Source organism: Vanellus vanellus (assembly GCF_965231255.1).
Source record: "Vanellus vanellus genome assembly, chromosome: 2".
Taxonomy (NCBI): Eukaryota; Metazoa; Chordata; class Aves; order Charadriiformes; family Charadriidae; genus Vanellus; species Vanellus vanellus.
In genome coordinates, this window is record NC_138906.1 from 58,050,214 (window position 1) to 58,069,929 (window position 19,716).

At 34.3% G+C, this 19,716-nt stretch overlaps 1 protein-coding gene across 2 annotated transcripts in view; it reads right to left on the reverse strand.

The window, feature by feature from the left end:
• The window catches only part of LRRFIP2 (LRR binding FLII interacting protein 2), a 60,426-nt gene that overhangs the window by 28,621 nt on the left and 12,089 nt on the right, over positions 1-19,716 (reverse strand). Inside the window, exons 3-10 of one of the 2 annotated variants that reach the window (XM_082499523.1) lie at positions 11,385-11,471; positions 9,994-10,044; positions 7,754-7,807; positions 5,949-6,014; positions 2,970-3,035; positions 1,459-1,530; positions 636-683; positions 508-552 (exon numbers count right to left, since the gene is read on the reverse strand). In XM_082499523.1, the coding sequence (XP_082355649.1) occupies positions 508-552; positions 636-683; positions 1,459-1,530; positions 2,970-3,035; positions 5,949-6,014; positions 7,754-7,807; positions 9,994-10,044; positions 11,385-11,471 (489 nt within the window). The remainder of the gene's footprint in view (positions 1-507; positions 553-635; positions 684-1,458; positions 1,531-2,969; positions 3,036-5,948; positions 6,015-7,753; positions 7,808-9,993; positions 10,045-11,384; positions 11,472-19,716) is intronic. The other variant, XM_082499524.1, reaches the window with a different exon arrangement.

Genomic DNA, 19,716 nt, shown 5'->3' on the forward strand with positions numbered 1-19,716 from the left:
TCCAGCTACTTTTTATTTTGTAAAGATGCAGATTAGGTTTTCATCCTATTAGATTTTGTATGATTATTCAATTTAAATACGGCATCTTATTTGAAAGTATTTAAAGTGTATTTACCACAAACTTCTGTAATCTGACAATAATTTGTCCTGTTCAAACATTTAGCTTAACTTCTTGAAGTACTTTTTTTTTAGTATTATACATGCACTTGTTATTTAATATGCTTGGATTAACTTGTTCTAACCCCACTATTCTTCAACATCATTGTTATATTCATAAACTTTATGCTTGTCTGTAAAAGATCAGTAAACCAGCAACTACTAAAATGCTTTAGAAAGAGGCAATTTAACAGTGTTAAAAACATTAAACTGAATGCCTCCACAAAATGACACACACACACAAGCTGCAGCTTTATTTAAAAATACAAAAAAAGAGCACATCTAAAACTGTCAAGCCTCATGGCCATACAATATGAATTTTAGGCAACCATGCAAATGGTGCTTACGAACCAAACTGATACTTCTTATCAAACCAGTGTTTACAGAAGGAGACACCTATGAAGAAAAGTGTAATTTTATATTTGAGGGCCATTCAAACATCTAAATATAAGCAAGATACTATTTTACATTGTACTAACCCTGTAATTCCTAGTTGTTGCCACTGGATCACTGTATAGAGAAGATGACTGCAGTGTGAAGAATAGAAAAAGTCACAAACACTTTTTCTGCGTAAATTAATTTACCTATTGCTCTATATTCCCCAGAAGTTCTGAAAGACTGAAATACTAAATTTTACATCTATCATAGACAGCAAGTTTAACAAACGTGGATAAACATTCTAAGAAAACCCATTATCCTCGAAATTATAATCTAAAACATCTTAATTAAATCTTAATTAAAGCAATGTAGCATTTTTATCAGAAGATAAAGAAATATAAAGAAGAAAATTATAAGAAATTAGGTAGTTTTCAAAAGACACGTCAATTTCCTCTAGCTACTTATTTAAACCTGACCATGACAATAGCTGCAGGTACTGGAAGATACTACCCATCTCAGAACAGACCATTGATTTACCATTTATGTTACTGTAGAAGATGCTAAACTTCAGACTTTTTGTTGTTGCCGTTTTTTAAAAACAGAACTTTGAAAAGGGAAGCGTCACAGCTGTTAGTTGTTGTCTTTATATCATAGAGTAATCATGAAACAGAAGCTATTTCAAATTAAAACCCCCATATATGCAGAACAGAATAACTTGCATATTATCCATTGATTTTATAAAAGGAGACCCTTAAAAGCAAGAAATACAATTGTAACTACTATTAGATGTAATAATTTGCAGTGTTATAAAAGGAAAGAGAGAAGTTTGCTTCTTAGAGCAAGTAAGAAGTACAGCAAGTAAGCAAAATCAAATATATGTGTTTTATATACTTAAAAAAGTGAATATAGGAAGAGGAGACAGACCCGAGTGTGGTAGGAAGGAACTTTACTATATCTAAGGCTGCTATAATTTCTTTGATCATAGTAAATTCCACTCTGTGGGGGGAAAAAAGAAAAGAGAAAACAAAGGTTGCATCTGTAGATCTTGTAAATTAGAGTTCTATCTCAACATTGCCCAAATGTTCCCAACTAGTACAGAACATTGTAAAAAATTGCCCTATGCTTAACAGAAAATCCATGTAACTTTCTGACGCAAGTAAAGCACAAAAATCCCCAAACATACTTATGTACTCTGCATATCAGCATTATCTGTATTTTAATGTCCTGCCCAACCAAAGGAGTAAATAGTTTTGCTTTTTCTCCCCGATAAATAAGAAAACCATGAAAAGTTTATCTAAATCCTGATAAGTGCAGTATCAAATACATGAAAAACATATTAGACAAAACTTGCTAATAATTAGTACAATGATATATTTGTGGTTTTTTTTCCATTAGATACCATCCTGAAACAGAGAAGGACAGAAATTCCTTAGAATTTAATAGGGGATGGATGTTTATGTGACCAGCATCATTCTGTACTCTACCACTGTTCTTTACACCAGACACGCATGCTGAAAGCCTAGCAATTATACTTTGGCTTATTTCTGTTGGTTTTTGACACTTCCTACACAAATCGCATATATATGCATATGCGAGGAAAAATTTGATATATACACACAAAGAAAAAACAGAGGTGGAGGTGTAGCAAAACATAGTGCTTTCAGGAAGTACAGCTTTCTATCTCAACAGGCCATGGGAGGCAGAAAGATTCATACTACTCATTTATTTAAGAACTGAGGGAACAGGCAAATAGCACCTCAAAAGTGCACCATGCAATGCTGTAACACAAATTATTATAAGTAAATATAAAAATCCTTTCGGCCTTGTCTCAACACAGGCATCTGCTGCTGCTCTAACTCCCCCAATCCCTGACGGAAGTGTAATTTCATCAGTTCTAAAAGTCTCTCAAAAATTACATTAAAATATTTAATTTCTTGGCACTATATTCACATATGTCACACACTGAACTTTCTAGAATAGTTTCTGGAAGATCACAATAATCCACATGCCTTTCTCAAGAATCCACTGGGTTAATATCAAAAGTTTTTGGTAAATTCAATCTGCTTTACATCTACATTTAAAATGTATCTAACTAATCAGGGACAAAGTATAAATAGCAGAATGCGTATCTCCATCCTAACTAAATGAACCTTAACATAGAGAAGTGCCACTTTTAAATATTTCCAAGAGCCTTCCGGAGACCTCCAACAGAACATGATTTCTGTTCAGCTGATTCCATTATTCATGGGATTGCACTGCTGTGAGTTTCAAACACTCAACTTCAGGTCACAAACTGGTCAATACTAGAGATTTCTTTTTTTCCTGAAAACATTTATACGTATGTCAGCAAGCTAATAAATTTATCCATAACTGTATTAGTATGTAACTCTACACACTCAGTATATTTATAATAAATATTATAGTAGAAAACTAACCAATAAATCTTTATGGGAATAAGCAGCTTTCTTCTTTGAATTATGAGATTCACTGTAAGCATGACTCTAAGAATAAAATTCAGAAAATTAATACTATATAACAGCACCTTCAATCTTAAAAATATAAAGAAGCGAAACATAAGGATTTAAGATATTTATCACCTACAATGGAAACACCACAGCAACTTCTAGCTACACGATTAGAATAACAGGCCATACTTCTATTGCTGCGTAAAAAAAGAACTGATAAGTGAAACTACAACCAACCTTATCTCTCATTAACACAGACTTGGCTTATGCCAGTGATCACATTTCACCAAATGTAAAACCAATCAATAAATTTCAAAAGCTTAACATTACAGACTATTTAAGCACTCTATTCTGTTTGCCTATTTGTAGTTTAATTCAAATTAACACTGCTGTTCAAACAAATTCAGCTTTTTAAGCTGCTTGCATATTCCTTTTAGTAGAACTTGGTGCTTTTCTTTGCTTAAGGAGACACATACAAATCTTACTTGGTGTAATACCAATAAGAACATGATGCACACTACTATTGCTTCATAACAGTAAGAAGGAATTTTTTTAAGTAGGGGTATATAAACCACCTGCTCTTTCTCAGGACTTAAATAATTTTCTATTAGACTAAGTTGAAGTTTCTATACAGAAATGGAGAATACAAATATATGCATACACAATTTTTAAAAAAAGTACATCTCCCAAGTCAAATCTGTATATGTCACTTCACTGCAAAGTTTAGAATTAACAGAAAAATACTAAAAAAAGTGCTTACTGTAAGATAGCTGTCGTAAGTGACTTCATTAGATTTTCTCCTAGAGAAAGTTTATACATGCATTCTATGGAAAGTGCTAGAATCATACTGATATTCTGGGTCTAAAAGTGTGACAATACAAGTTTACATATATTTTTAAATCAATAAAGTAGCAAGTTAGTGTCATTACACCTTAAAAACAAAGCACAAAAGCAGTCTTCAAAGACATGCAAAGTATTAACATCCAGGGACAGAGTATCTTGTAGATCTATCCTTAGCATTATCATACTGAAATAAAAGAAAATTAAATTGAAATAATTAAGTTTAAAAAAAGTTAGTGTTTTTTTTTTCCCCAAGAATGACTAAGAAGACTTAAAAAAAATTACAAGAAAACATATTCTACTACTTATGAAAATTTATACATGAAGGAATACCATTTATGCAATCTAAAGGGCATTCTGAAGCTGGAACACTTTTCAATAAAAATTATTTTTTTCCCCAACAGCATCCCAGTTTCAGAAAAGCAAGATGATTTTGGACAGCAGTAGGTTACATGAAATATTTCATGTGGTTTTGTAACAGAAATTTCAACGATTAAGTAAAGTCTCATGCGGTAGATTGTATTAAACGGAGACAGTGTTTGTTAGGTTATGTGATAAAAGGCTCATCTCCACACAGGCAAAGGAGCCCAGAGGACCATGAGTCAGCCCTGATGTGGAGGTGTGAAACCCATCATGATGTCGGGACTCTCCAGGACACATCGAAGACTGAAGCTGGGTACTGCCTACAGGGCACGGAAGACATTAGGGGATGGAGGGGAATAGCATCTTGGGATCAGGGTAGTAACCAAAGGTGGGGAAAGGAAGGGATAAATGTGTTTTCAGAAGAAACAGGTGTGTGAAAAAGGAGGAACAGTGGGATGAAAGGGCCACCTGCTGGTCTACCAGATTCAGCAACTCAATACCTATGAAAACAGCTTTGCAGTAATAGCTTAGCCCATGTCCCCATGCTTCTTGTCAGTCAACAACAGCAAAAATTGTGGAGTTTATACATCACTTTTTTTTTTTAAACACACAGATCTTAAATTTTCTTAACAAGCTTGTTTTTACCAGTTCATTTAAAATTTCACAGGTATAACTTAGCTATTCTGACTGTAGATAAAACACACAATCCAAAATGTTACTTAGTACCACCCTAAGCTTTTTTATAAAGCAAAACAAAAATTGAAGGTAGTTTGAGAACATTACATGATATACTAATAGCATGCTACAGTATTACCCAGTGTAGTTTTCAACATGAAAACTACTGAGAGGATTACAAGAAAAAAAAATATTATTGTCTATTGTCTGAAAATTCCTTCTACAGATCAAATTAACACCAAAAATTCCTTAGTTTTAGATTTAATATTTGTTTATAAATTAATATAGGCCAGGTTTAGTCCATATTATTTCATATTGTTTCATATTATATCCAATATTCATACTATATTAAATAATAATTTAGCATTACTAATGTAATTGACAGACTACGGTACCTTTTTGTGTCGCTAAAAGAATTATCACACAGGACCCACAGGACACTGTACTAAGTTTTAACCAACTTAATAATTTATTCTTTTTTAAAAAGTTTTTATCTGTAATTATTAACTACTGATAAGCAACCTTGCTATCAGAGAATGGAGATAGATCACTCAGATAATCATTATCATCACAACACTTAACTTACACCTTAACTATTAACCGCTTAACAGTCTACTAGCAAATATTTAAGTTGCCTAAATGAGGAATACCACAAAATATACAGAAATACCAATTTCTGAAAAAGTAAAATTTGTGTGTGTTCCAACCTTGACCATAGGACTAACACTGCAACATAATTGACAAAAAAGGTTTCCTGCAATAACTTTTAGCAACATATTTATACCTGTCAAGGCTGATGCACAACCTTTGCCACTTTATTTTACTTCTCTTTTGGGGACATTAAAAGAGAGAGACTGGAGAGACTAATTCCCTTCAAACTTGAAGTTATTTTCAAGACAGAACACTTAGCACTTACCACAAAGTGTTCAATTACATCAATCATTGCAGCAGTCCAATTAATACCATTTTCTAAAAAGAAGCATGCTTTCACCAAACGACTGTTTTGGTAAGTTGACACAGAAAACGTTATAATGTGAACACATCAAAGCATGCTCATTCCAGGCTACACACCACAAGATCTCTCCTTCTGGAGGTACTTGCTCTGCTCCTGTGAGACCCACTGACATCCAAAGAACTCTTAAGAATGAAATTGTAAAAGTATATCAATATATAAAATAATTCTGAAAAGCTCTAATGATGACTGTTAATCTTCACTGAAAAGCACAAAACTGAGGCAGTCAAAGAAATTCTGGGTAAGTCCCCCAAAAGTAAGCTCAGTTATCTGCTGAGTTCAAGCCCTATTCTTTAGTCAAGGGTAAATTACTTCATCTCCATCTTAGCATATTTCATATGTTAACCAAGGCAAGAGCAGATCTGAGCAAACATGTACCAGCTCACAAGTTTGTAAGTATTGCAACATGGCATATTTTACATGCTTTTTCTGTACACCATTTATTGTTTGCAAAGTAGTCAACACTACCCAATTTAAACAATTTATTTGGTAAAAACACCTATGTGATAAATTGCAGAAACATCACCAGGACTTGCAACACTCTACACAAAATTCAATTAATCAAAGATGACATTTAATTGCTGAGACTTCTTAGTAAGTGACAACCACTCTTTTTTAAGTCACAAAAAGAAACAGCTTACCCCACCTTCCAAAAATAAACAAAACTAACCCTTTTTAGTAATTTGTCCCTCTCCTGGCCTATATATCCAGATCAATGACAAGCTGATTTCTAGGCAGATCTACTAAAAACAGGAAAATGTTTACAAACCCACAATAAAACCATTCTTTAGCACCATATATGATCTAAAGAGGATATTGGAGAGCCTATACAACACAATAAATACTTCTATTAGCAGCCTTTGGGATACCCTTGCATCATTCGGGTAAGTCTTTGCCAGTAATGAATAATACATCCCCATATTCTCAAAGAAATAAACCCCTGCATCATACCAAGCTCTTCAAATTGTATCCTAAGGTACTACTACTTTTTTCCCCACAAACATTAAAGCAAGAAAAGACACAATAGGGAGCAGTCTACACATCAGCATCAGTTTGGAATGAAAACCCAAGTTACAAATCAGTCCTACTCATCTTCAGTAAGTGGCACTGATTCGGGATGACTGAGTCCACAGTAGTATTTAGTTTATCAAATAAAATTTGCCTGTTCGCAGAATTTCTGACACAGCTGGGGAAAACGGGAAAGATTTTTTTCCCCATTAAACTTATCTAAACTAGACCAGTGTTTGATAATCTGACGATTAGATTTGATGTGTAGTAGTAATCTAAGACAACTGATGACTTGTGTAGGAATCTTAATACTCCACCATTTCAAGACAAGCCAATTAATTCCTACCAGTTGGCAATATCTGAAGCTCGAGTAAAATTACTCAGCTTTTTAAAAAAGAAATAAATCATATTAGACTGGAATTACACTTAAGATGACACTTAAAACTTGTCATTAAATATGTTATTCCAAATAACTGATTGTTGAACTACATATTTCCAAGCAGTTTCCAAGTGCCTAGTCATTATTTTCAGCAATGAAAATATACTGTATAGTAGAAGAAAAAAAGCATAAGGTATTTATAATAGAAACATAGTGAAAGAATTAAAATGTGACAGTTGAGATTCTTTTTAAATACAAAGATTGAAATACATAAAATACCTTGTTAACACTGATGGAAATAAAATACTAAATGAACCTTAACATCATATGCGACTTAAAATACTGACTCTAAAACTGCTAATACCTGGAAGACTTAAAGCATCATCCGCTCCCTAAGAAAATTAAACTAAACCCCCAAAGTTTTTTGGTTTTGAAGGCCATGATGGAAAAGGCAAAGTACACAGTTTGAACACAAACCAAATATGAATGTCGACTGGACCGGTGAGAATACCTGGCCCTCTCTGAATCTTCCTGAGAAAGAAGAAATGCAAAGTTATTTCATAGAAGAATAAAAAAAAAAAAAAAAAAAAAAGATGACAAAGTAAGTGCAAGCAAAGGTGAGCAACATGCTGTTAGCATTTTTAATGCTATGTGTTATTTTGAATAATCCATTGTGGCAAGTGAACTCATTCAAGTCAGAAGAACCGTGATTTCACCGGATTTGGGTAAGTATGTCAACACACTACATGAAAAGACGTAAATAAGGGGGGTTAATATAATTAATAATTAGTGTTCAGTAGTCAACCTTTTTTCTCCAATTACTGTATTAATGCAGAAAAAAGTACAAAATTTTTTAAATTAAGAAATTTAACTAAAAATAAAAAATAACAGCTTTACAAAATTACAAGTATATTAGTAAGAAATTTAGTATATAATTACTATAGTCAGATTGTGAACATTTTACAAAGCTATTTTTAGCCCTAATACAGATGATCATTCTCAGTTTCCTCATACATATTTCAGATTTTCTCCCCAAAACAAAGCTTCCTAAGCAAATTGATTAATTATAAGTTCTATAGGTAGTTCTGCTCTACAATGACAGCGAAAAACTCAACTTAAAAAAATTGGGGAAGGACAACTAGCTAAGGCACCTTAGTAACTTTTGTTCTGTTGAAAGATCTGGGAACATTCATTTTGACTCATATAAAGGAATATGTGAGAAGCAGCAGGACAAAAATACAGCTAAGTTAAAATGAAACATTAAAATGCTTCACGTGCCATAAGCTTCTCAAATTTTTAGTTACAGTAGGTAAACGTGTTAAGAATAAGCTTAATTTTAAACTATCCTATTTGAAGGTTACAACAAGGTTCTAAAACTAGGAATCCTTCCTTAAGTGACTCACTTTTAGAGTTTTCAGTATGTCAAACTATTCTAAAGACTTTGTTTAGAGTTTAGAGTTAAAATCTCAGCCTCCAGATCACAGACGGATATCTAAAGTCTAAAGCTGGCTTTCGTACTGCTTATGGTCATGTGGTTATTTTCTAGAGTATGACTGGATACGTTAACTTAATATTAATTTTGTGACTATTCAAGAGGCCTAGTTAATAATCTACAAAAAAAATTCCCCAAGCTGGCGGGGGAGTGGTGGTGGGTTTGGAAAGCCTTGCTGTCCAGCAAAAAAGCATTCAAATGTTCATTCCACCAAGAGATAACAGAAACCTATGTTGTTCTTTATAAGTAACACGAGAACTAATACAAAAGCAAATGTCAGCTAGGCAGAGACAATATAAAGTCAGCACAACTTTTGCAAATAAAATTCTAATGACAGTTCTAGGATTTCTCAGCAGAAGTGCCAATGAACTGTCATGGTAGTTTTAACTATTTGAAATTATGGTTAGTCTTCTTAAAGTCTACTTAAATCTTCTTGAATCAAAACATTTACACAGTGAATACTTCCCTAGAAACATAAAAAGAAACTCACATCTCCCATGTGTCTTTTTAAGAGGCACATGAAGTTTGTGAAAGGAAGTCTCTAAAGAAACATTGCACTAAATTAACATAAATTGAACAGCAGCTTTCCCAGATTGTAACTCAACTATCTCTACTCCTTCATACTTAGTGGATTTAATCTAAATAAATGAACAGTCAAATGTTTTATCATTAATAACTGAAAGCAAGGGGCAAGGAGTAAAAGGATGCAAGTGATGAAAGGGGTTTTTTGGGTGGAGTCGGGTGATGGTTTGGTTGTTTTTTTTAATCTTTTACAATTATTTTTTTTATGTCATTTCTATGCCTTAATCAGTGAAAAGACAAGCATTGGCCACGTTACTCAAATAGGAAACAAATAAATGCAAGTGCCAAGAAAAAAAGTAAAAAATCCAACCCCAAAATTAACTGAAATAAAAACATTTACTATTGATGTTTACCTAGATTGAAACTAATGCAATTTCATTTTAAATATATTCATGACTTTAAGGCAGCATATGGTGGACAAAATAAACATTTCATTTTAAGAAAAGCATCTCATTTCATAGTTTGTCTTTTGCTGCCATGAAGTACCCTACATATCCACATCCATATATAGTCTATATGTAATTATTTTCAGTAATAAAACATTTTGAAATCACACACAGCAAACCATTAGTAAATTACTTCCTCCAAACCCTATGTTAGTTCTGAGTGGCAAAACCATGCACAACAGGTGGTTTTAGCCTACCATCCATTTCTGGATATGAGCCCATTTTCTATCATATGAATGCTGAGAAAACTACAGAATATAAAAAACAAGCCATTGACAATACAGATTAGTCACCACACAAAACTGGATATTTCTAAATCAAAAACTGGGGAAAAAAAAAAAATCTAAGTTAATTGCTATGTAATCTTCAGTATACTGTCAGACACCTACAGCAGTTAGAAAACGGAAAGTATGCAATAATGAGAACCATATAAAATTGAGGCAAAAACATGTTTTGTAAATTGTACCTGTTATTACCACAGCAAAAAAACCCCATACCCAAATATCAGCATTTACATGGATTTTAATGTAATCAAGATAAATAAATTCTCAATCTCTTGCATGATATCTCAAAACCTGAATCAAATGCAATAACCATGAAATAATCAGACTGCTGAAGATCTAGTTCCTAGGTATTTTTTACTCAAGATACTGCATATCCAAAGTCACATAGCCAAATTATCCAAGTATATTATAAACACATTAAAAATAGAGCAAAATAATTCTCTCTACTTTCATAGTTGTTTATCCTATACATTAGGCAGTGTACATTTTTGGTACGGTCATGTTTATTATTTATGCTGTGCCGCCAGTTATCCATATTTACATGGACCTTTTGCACAGCAACAAGAAGCAAAGAAACTGTCACATGCATTAAACAACTGTTCTTACAAAAGCATGAAAATCACCAGCTGAATCAGCCACAAGTCTAGTAATTCAAATCCAGACAATATTAAACTTCACATTAGAAGCTGAAAACTGTTCCTCTCTATGCAAAATTATTTATGCAAGCCTGAGTTCTGGACATTGTCATTATGTTCTCTCTTTTGCTCATTTAAAATCAAGTAAGCAGTAATAAGAAAGCCTTAGCCCTTTAAATATCTAAAGATAAATATTTAGACTAATTTTTGTCCAATTTTAATTGCTAGGATTGCATTTACTGCATTTGTTAAAGGTAAAACATCCAAACATCTGATTTTGCCTGTAAAACTAGAATTTAAAAATCATATTAAAATGTTTTATCTTTCATTTGAAAGAAAGAGTGCTAATAGCCTATTTTGTATAGCATAGATTTTCTACAATATAAGCATAAATATTAAGGAAGTTCAAAAGCAATGTTCAGATTAGTATTTTGTTAGGTGCTATCCACAGGTAAATACAAAGCAAGTTATCCTTTCAGATATATAACCCAAGGGGAAAGAGGAGGGTATGGCAGGGTGGGGAGAGAAAGAGAAGCTCACAGTCCCCTGATGCTGAAAATACTAGCACACAGCTGAATAACCGAAAGACAAGATCTGATGCCAGTACAGAAATAAAATGCCTTAAGAATTTTAGTAAAGGTTTGCAATAACTCTGATGATTTACACTACCTCTTTTTGTTGTCGCTCCAGCTCTCTCATACGTATATCTCTTGCTTCTGCTCGAGCTGCCCGTTTGGCTGCAAGCCTGGCTTCTGCCTACAAATAAATTGAAAATACTGAAAGTTAAACCCACGTATTTTTATATAATGGTTTTAGTACTCAATTTAATAATCTCATCACAAAAATACATTAAGATTCTAACATCACAATACATTAGTAAAAAAGATCCAAGTTCTCAGAATGAAATTTCAGAAAGTATATATACTTAAGTCTTTACATATATCATTACTAATCAGAAGAATTACATGTTGATAGTAATATTTCTGAACTCAGTTCTTCTATCACTAAATTTGAAAATGCATGTTTTGTGGACTTTAACAGGACTTTGCCTATTGTTAGTATTTAAACAGGCATGTATGCAGCTGCAGAATCTTCGGCCACAGAAAGACATTAAAATAAAAAAGAAAGAATCAAAACAAAGATATTAGAGCATGACTGTTCGTGTCATATTTAAAGGTTCTACTATAATTTGGAATTATTCAAAAAGCAAACATCACTTAGAAGTTGAATTATTTCAAACAGCAATCATAAGATCTAATCGATTATTGGACAAAATGTAAGAAAGAAATTTAAGGTTACCTTCTTCAAGAACCAACTTAAACATTTACTATCACCAAAAAGGGACTTCCCTGCCTTTCCATTCAAGCCCTTATATTCCCAACACCTTCCTCAGACACAGCTCCAGCACTCACAATCTACTGTAATCCAATTAACTAACTACCATAGCAGACAGTTAACAACAAAGTAGTTTTCTGCTGTGTTAGGGAAATGAATTGGCTTGTACAAGGATCTTATGAACTCCAGGCCCAGCAAAAAGGACAGGCGAAACAAACAGTAGTAGCAAGACCTAGCCTTTTTCAGTGGCAAAAAGCTATTACATCTCCCACGCTGCTTGTGAAACCTGGTTATTGACAGATACAATGATATATTTCCTCCACTTCCTATCCAGCCTCAACCAAAAAAGAAACACATTGCCTTTCAGACCCTAAACGTTACCCAAATTTAATCAAGTTAATGAATTACGAGGCAAATATGTGACACAAGGCTAATACTCGAGGAAAACACAAGCTCAATTTTTTCATGTTTGAATAATGAGTTGATGAAAATTTTCTCTTAAATTATTGAAATATTAAGCCACTGACGACAAATTTTCCACCAAAAATTCCAGTTATCTAGCCCATGTTTACTAAAAACTTAACATAAACATCAGCAGCCAAAAATCCAGAACTCCTAATATCCAAAACATTTAATTTTATAGAACTTTTTAAAAATGTAAAATTCAATGGGATTTTGCCTTTGGTTGAGGATAGGGTTTTTTGGCTTCTGCCACAGCATAGGTTTACGTAAAACATTAGAAGCTTATAAAATTCAACAACAATCTTTTACTGTACTTCAGGAAAAAGGAAGGGTTATTTATAGTTTAAATTATGATTAAACTACAGGTACAAAAATATCTATCAAATAATGACGAGAAAGAAGGCACACACATTATAGTTTTATTACTTAAAATAGTTTGTCTTAACATTAAATGACTCTCATCAAGACTGTTTTTCTATATTTTGTGTGCTCAGATGAAATGATTCCAAGTCTGTGTTAGCCCCCTTGACTGTCACGCTGTAATCATTTTTCAGAGCAGCATAAAGATACTCTTCTTCCGACGTGATGACGGCACACACAAAAAGCAAGGGAATTCACATGCAACAGGAAGTCTCTCTCACTTGCAGCCCTACTCTGTAATTGTCTGTAATCATAGCTCTGTCCCATATAACCTTTCACACAGATGTGTATGCAGCACAGAAAGAGAAAGGACCCAAAACAGCTGATATGTCTGGATTTAGTTCTATCTATAGAGCAGCGGACGTGCACATCTAGCCATTAGACTCTGGCAAGGCTTTATTGTTAAACACAAAAAGTTCATTCGTTTACTGATTCACACTAAAAATCAATTCACATTTCGTCACTCTCTCCTAGTTCTACAGCCAAAGACCTAACTTCTTCACATTCCTACCATAGAGAGGAAACTCCATTTCTTCCAATTTACTAAACTCTTGATAAAAGACAGACGAATTCTACAAACATTTTTCATAAAATGGGTGCCTGAAATTAAAAAAAGCCTTTTAGAGAAAGTTTTTTAGCAAAAAGTGGTTTGGTATTACATTAATTATTAATCTAAGCAACTGGATTCCTCTAAAAAGTACACGATTTCAAAAAGAAAAAGAAGCCAGCAAATTAAGTGAAAGCACAGTTCTGAGGCTTCCTTCACCATAATTTAGAGCAAGAGACAAATCCCATTATCATTTGAAAAGCTATCATACTGAATAATTTTTTATTCTCAGCAGAACTGTTAGAGAACAGACCTCATGTTATTAATAGAGCACTCATACAAGTCTTGATAACTATGTAACTGAAATTCAAAGTTAACACTGATAAAGAAATAACTATAATTCAAAAGGACATAGTTTTCTTCCTGGGTGCTGCTGTTCACTCAGTTGTGTTACTGAAGAAAGCCCATAAAATTTGTGAAACAATTTTCCACCAACACTCTTTGCAAATTAAATTCTTCAGCTATGTTGAACCAAAGTCTTTAAATATCTGCTAAGGGAAATACAGTGCCACAAAAGCTTTGGATAGAGAACAGAGTTGAAAAGATAAAGCTGTTTGGACTATAAAAGCAGCACAGAAAGGAAATCTAGACTACTATTTATTTTGGGGGAAAGAAAAACAGCAAAAGGACAGACAGTCATATTATAATGCTTTTCTAGTTCAATTACTATTAGAATTGAAGAGCATCCTAAATACATCACTATTCCTTGCTCATAGGAGCTTGGGAGTCAGTACAGGTTGCTTTCTACAGCTTACATTAAGCAAACTGCAGTCTTCAAATACTACAGACTGGCCACAGACTGGCCACTACAGTCTTGATTTCAGTTTCATTGGTCATTACTGGTCTATACAGAGCCTTTAGACCAGACACACATAAATAAAATAATTTACAATAAAGATATTGTAATATCATCTAAATGAAGTACAACTTGTTAAAAAGTGATATAACATACCAAATTCCTGTTTTCCTGAAGTAAGAATTAAACTGGGGACTGTCCAAGAGCTAGCAAATCTGACACTTAAAGTTTCTAAAGGGGACTTCCAACTGCTAAAGAGAAACGCGATAGCTGGATTTTCTTCAGCTTCAACTGCAAATAAGAGATGAGATATCCAAACCTGTTAGAGCCATACACTTACACTGGTGGCTAAAATGAAAATAAATCCCTTGGTTATACATTCTAGTGGGCAAATAGGAGCCATGAGGTACAGATACAATTTTGCATGGAATTTGTTCAGAGAAGTGATCAGGAAAGGAAGTAGAGGACTACAGAGAAAATCTTTGTGACGAAAGAGATTGGGTAGAAAAAAAAAAAAAAAAAACCACAATGAAGAGGCCCTTAAGACTTTGCTTGGATAGGAAAAAACACTCAATTAAAAAAGGTATATGGACACGCTCATGGCACTCCTTATCTTTAACCTCCTACCCTCAGGACAAATACATGATTTTTAAACCAAGTGCCATATCTGCATTTCTCTGGGTATTAAGCCCTGCTCTGAGTAACAAAACAAAGCCATCTGTTAACTGCTGAGTTCTGGAATTCTACATTTCAAAATAGGTACCAAAACCGCAAAAATAAAAGTAATGTTTCCTTGCACCTGTATAAACAGCATTTCATTCTACAAGGATATGACGATTCTGGCTGTTTTGAAGCATTTAAGCTACCACCTTGAAGCAGTACTCACTTCGATTAGGTTATTTTATTTAATTTGTTTAGAAAACATATGGGTAGCAAGAGAATGTTCTTCCATAACAGGCAACACGGGCAGCTTCCTTATTTTCACCTAAAAACCAATTACTAACAACCACGTACAGTCCTATATTTGCTTATTCCATTTTCTCTCTTTTTTTTTAATACGTATTGTGCCACAATCTTTTGAAAACCTTTCAAGCCACCTTATCTCAACTTCCAAGGATAACATTTAGTTCTTCAATTAAATCCAAAATATTTTTTGAAAGAAAGAAAGGAGAAAGGGAAGAAGAACAGATTTTAATTTGAATGCCTTTGTAAAGATTAAGTTAGGAGTCTCTCCTTTCTGATGTGTTTTTTCTTAGTCTCTTCACAGCAGTGATCAAGATCTTCACCAAGAAGCATACTACTACATAGAATTGATATGGTTGAAGCTTTCCCTCGTGTGGAGCAAGTATAACATGTGTCTCCATAGTGTAGACAGGCACCTTTATCCTTCCCCTTGCTTGCAACAAGGAATTCACTAGAAAGCAACAGTATTTTTGTTTTAATTTTCATAAATGAATCATTAATTAGCTCAGGTTCAGCCTAAAAGCTTCATAAAGATAAAATATAGGCTGTAGTGTATATATACTAATATATAATACTATTTATATACTATATATAATACAATACATACTATGTATGTTATCCACCTCTGAAAAAATATGACTCCTTTTCGTTGAAAAATTAGAATTATTTTGTCACCACAGGCTACAATACATATAAACTCATTTCTCTCTCTGTCGAGGGATATGCAGTGTCTACAATCCCGCATTTTCCAAGGCAGGAGCCTCAGGCAAGGAAGGTTTTCCTTCTTCCGCCAGATGGCAGCGGTGAGGGCACCGGCTACCCCGGCCCCGGCTCCGTTTCTGCCACAGGGCATTTGATGGAACACCAGGAACCTCTGCCAGCTCCAGCAAAGCATCAGGATAAGCAGTTTAAAAACACTCACCGTTTCTTAATACAGTACTACACCCTGCAATACAAAGTTTATTTCATCATTTCTTAAGTGAACATGCATTATTTCTGTCTTCTGCTGCTTATTTCTTCTGTATTCTCCTTTCCATGCTTTTTAGCCTCCTCATCTCCTTGTCTCATGGACCCAAGGCAACACAACACCATCACCCATGTGCCAAATGTATATGTATACCTCCTCAGGAATATCTTCCTTCCATATTTCTCACGTGCCTACTCTCTCTCCAATTGCCTACAAAGAAAAGACTATAAACAACAAAATCTTAAGGTTTACGTGACTTAAAGGTTTAGGATTCTTTATTTCTGATGTCTCTTATTCTTTTTCCATTTATTATACAGAACCATATGTAGATTAGAAAAAATCTCTAGAATACCTCATTCTCCTATAAAATATACTTAACCACTATAAAAAAAAGCAAACAACATTTTGAATAATAAATATTTTTTAATCAGTTAATTATATTTTAAGTGACGACTTCTTAAAAAAAAATCAGAAATCATCTAGCATCTACAAAAACAATCTTTGTATGATGTGGGTTTCTCTGTGGTTTTGTTTGTTTTCTTAAGAAAAGCTGAAGCTGTACGAAAAGAGAAACACATACTGAACTTTGAATAGATTGAATATGACAAAGACTATGTTGTTAGCTGTTTTTAAATTCATCATATAGCCTTCAAACATTCTAAAATATTGAACTCGGCTTTTTCTACCCTGGCAATTAAGTAACATGAAATTTTTAACAAAGTAAGAACTGCATTCTACCCAATGTTTGAACAACTGGAGTGAATTTGAAATCCAAATGAATCTTTATTATCTCCCATGAGAAAACACCTCTTAAGAGTTTCCAGGCTCCTGCTATACAATGAAAACAGAGTCATGAAAACAGTTCCTGAAAAAATACAGACAAGATATTACAAGGCGGAAATGAAGTGAACAGTGATGCAACTGACGTCCACAAGCTCTAGTTCTTTGTCATCTAGAGTTACTCAGCCCCAAAGAATGGAAGGGCTGCTGACACAAGCTAAGAGAGAAAGGATATAAAAAGGTAAATCCCAATTGTCCCTTCAAACGGCTGCTTATCAGGTTGAGGCTGGCGAGATGACCAAAGTCAGACTCTTCTCCCTTTCTGGTATGACGTTTGTTATATCTGAGCTTGGACTGAAGTCAATATAAGAACGCGGAGGTGACTGAAATGTCTGCTCTTGCATGTAAGGATGGTCTTGGAGAAAGAGATCTCAAGTGATCATAAGAGACACCTGGTGATGACAGATTACTGCTGAATATTTAAAATAGACACCACAACTTGCCTGTAAATTACAGACACAAGTGATGCAGATGTCAGCTGAAGATACTCTGTCCACAAAAAAGCTTTATAAGCAGAAAATCTCCACAGCAAAACCACAGGGAAAACAGATCTTGAGATCTTATCAGCTGTATCCAGTGTAGACTGTGAATATAACCTTGAGAATATGAACCTCAATTTTCATTTAGTTATTTGTTAAACAAAAAGTATTCCCACATAAGAACGTAACCTTGACAGAAACCCAAAGTCATGCTAGACAATCCCTATCTGTTATTTGGAAAGGCAGAACTTTCCACAAGACAGCAGAAACTGTCTTCCACACCAGCTGTCTTATATTCTTTGTTAATTTGAAAAAGCTAACAGCTTCAAAATCTGTTACAACAGCTAGAGAAGGAACTAAAGGCATAAAGGAACTCCTCATATTTTCAGGAGATAGGCATTTTTAGTTGGGTTTTTTTTTTTTTTTTTAGTAAGAGATTAGCTGACTTCAAATTAACCTTACTATAATCAGAAGACACTGGCCAGTGCTCCACTTGAATGCATTTAGGTGCATTTACGCTGAGTTCCTTCTCTCCTTGCAGGGAACACCTGGAAAATATACTTATACCTGTTCCCACAGCTTTTGAAACAAACATGATAAACTGGTAATCCTCTCCATTGTACCAAGGTAAGACTTCCAAACTGATCAACTGCAACTGATGTCACTTATGACACTGAATAATATGGAGAGTGCATTGCTTCCAGAAAAGGATGCATAGATCCCTGTCCCTGGATATGTACTTCACCTTTACTCTTCCTCAGTTTCAGTGAGCACAGGGAATTCAATGCCAGGAAGGATAACACGCAACAGAATACAAAGTGGGTCCCAAAGGGAGAGGTCCGGTAACTCAGAATTTCTTGGAATAAGGCAGTAATTCACTCCAATGTTGATGTTTAGCATACTAGTACCTTGTTTAGTGCAGACGGATCGCAGAAGAGCTTGTCTCCACGCAAACTCCCACAGCAAGGAAAAGATATGAAAGAACTCTCTACATAACAGTGCTAGAGCTACGAGAAGTGAAGGGGAAGAGACAACCAACAGAGGAAAGATGGAGAAAATGAAAGAAATCTCACAAGGATGAAGTAGTTTGACCAAGCTCCTCAGATCCTATGATAGAGCTCTTGTCTTCCCTTACGTATTTTCATAAGATGACACAGCGGATTCAACCAGTGCAGAAAAAAAAACCTATATAGAAATGAATTTATTGCATCAGTACCAAAGAATTCCTTACACAAAATTTCCTAGAAAGCAGATGTTTGTTGGTACCAAAAGGAAGATATCACATTTTTTTGACACACCCCATAGAACAAGGAAATCTCAATTTTGTCAAATTAGAGTGGTAAGAAAGAATAAGATTAGAGCTTTCTGAAATCTGAACTTTGAGGAGGAAAAAAACCGTGAAATTTCATATGCTACACTAGGAGTCTTTGCTAGTAATACAAACTCTGATAATTCCTAATGCCATTTTATGACTGCTTTGAATCCCAGAGCACTTCTACGCAGTTTCTTCCATGCAAACCATACTGAGTGCCAGCCTTTTGTTTCAGCATATTCTGTTTACCATCTCTTGATACCTAGAACACCTTTTAGAACATTTTCCTCGCAAGACATCTGACTTCTGGATTACGGGACTCAATTCAACTGTTCTAAGTAACATCTGCTAAAAAGGTAATTTCAGAAGAGGAAGTTGAGAAACAAAACACTCTGACAATAAAAAGATAAGCAAGCCATATTGCCGAGATAATGGCCTCAGAACAGCAAAGTACATCTACTCTATATATTCATGCACTGAGAATTGGCATGTCTTGTGTCAGCATGGTAGCTGAAAACTCTTCCCCAGCCTCAAATGCTAAGGCATATGTATGGTGCAGTAAAATCAAATGTGAAGACAAAACTTAGTTTTATTAACTGGGCTCTGCTGTGATATCCTAGGAAATGCATTCTGTTCCTTTAAAGTAGAAGTTTTCTTTAAAATAAGTTGGCCAATACTATGAATTACAGCTACCAGTTCAATGACAACAGCTGCTCTCTGACACAGGATCTGTGGGCCAGCTTCTCCTACACAGAATAAGGGATTAACAAACTGACAGTAGTACATATCGTGATAATACAATATTCGTGATGACATACAA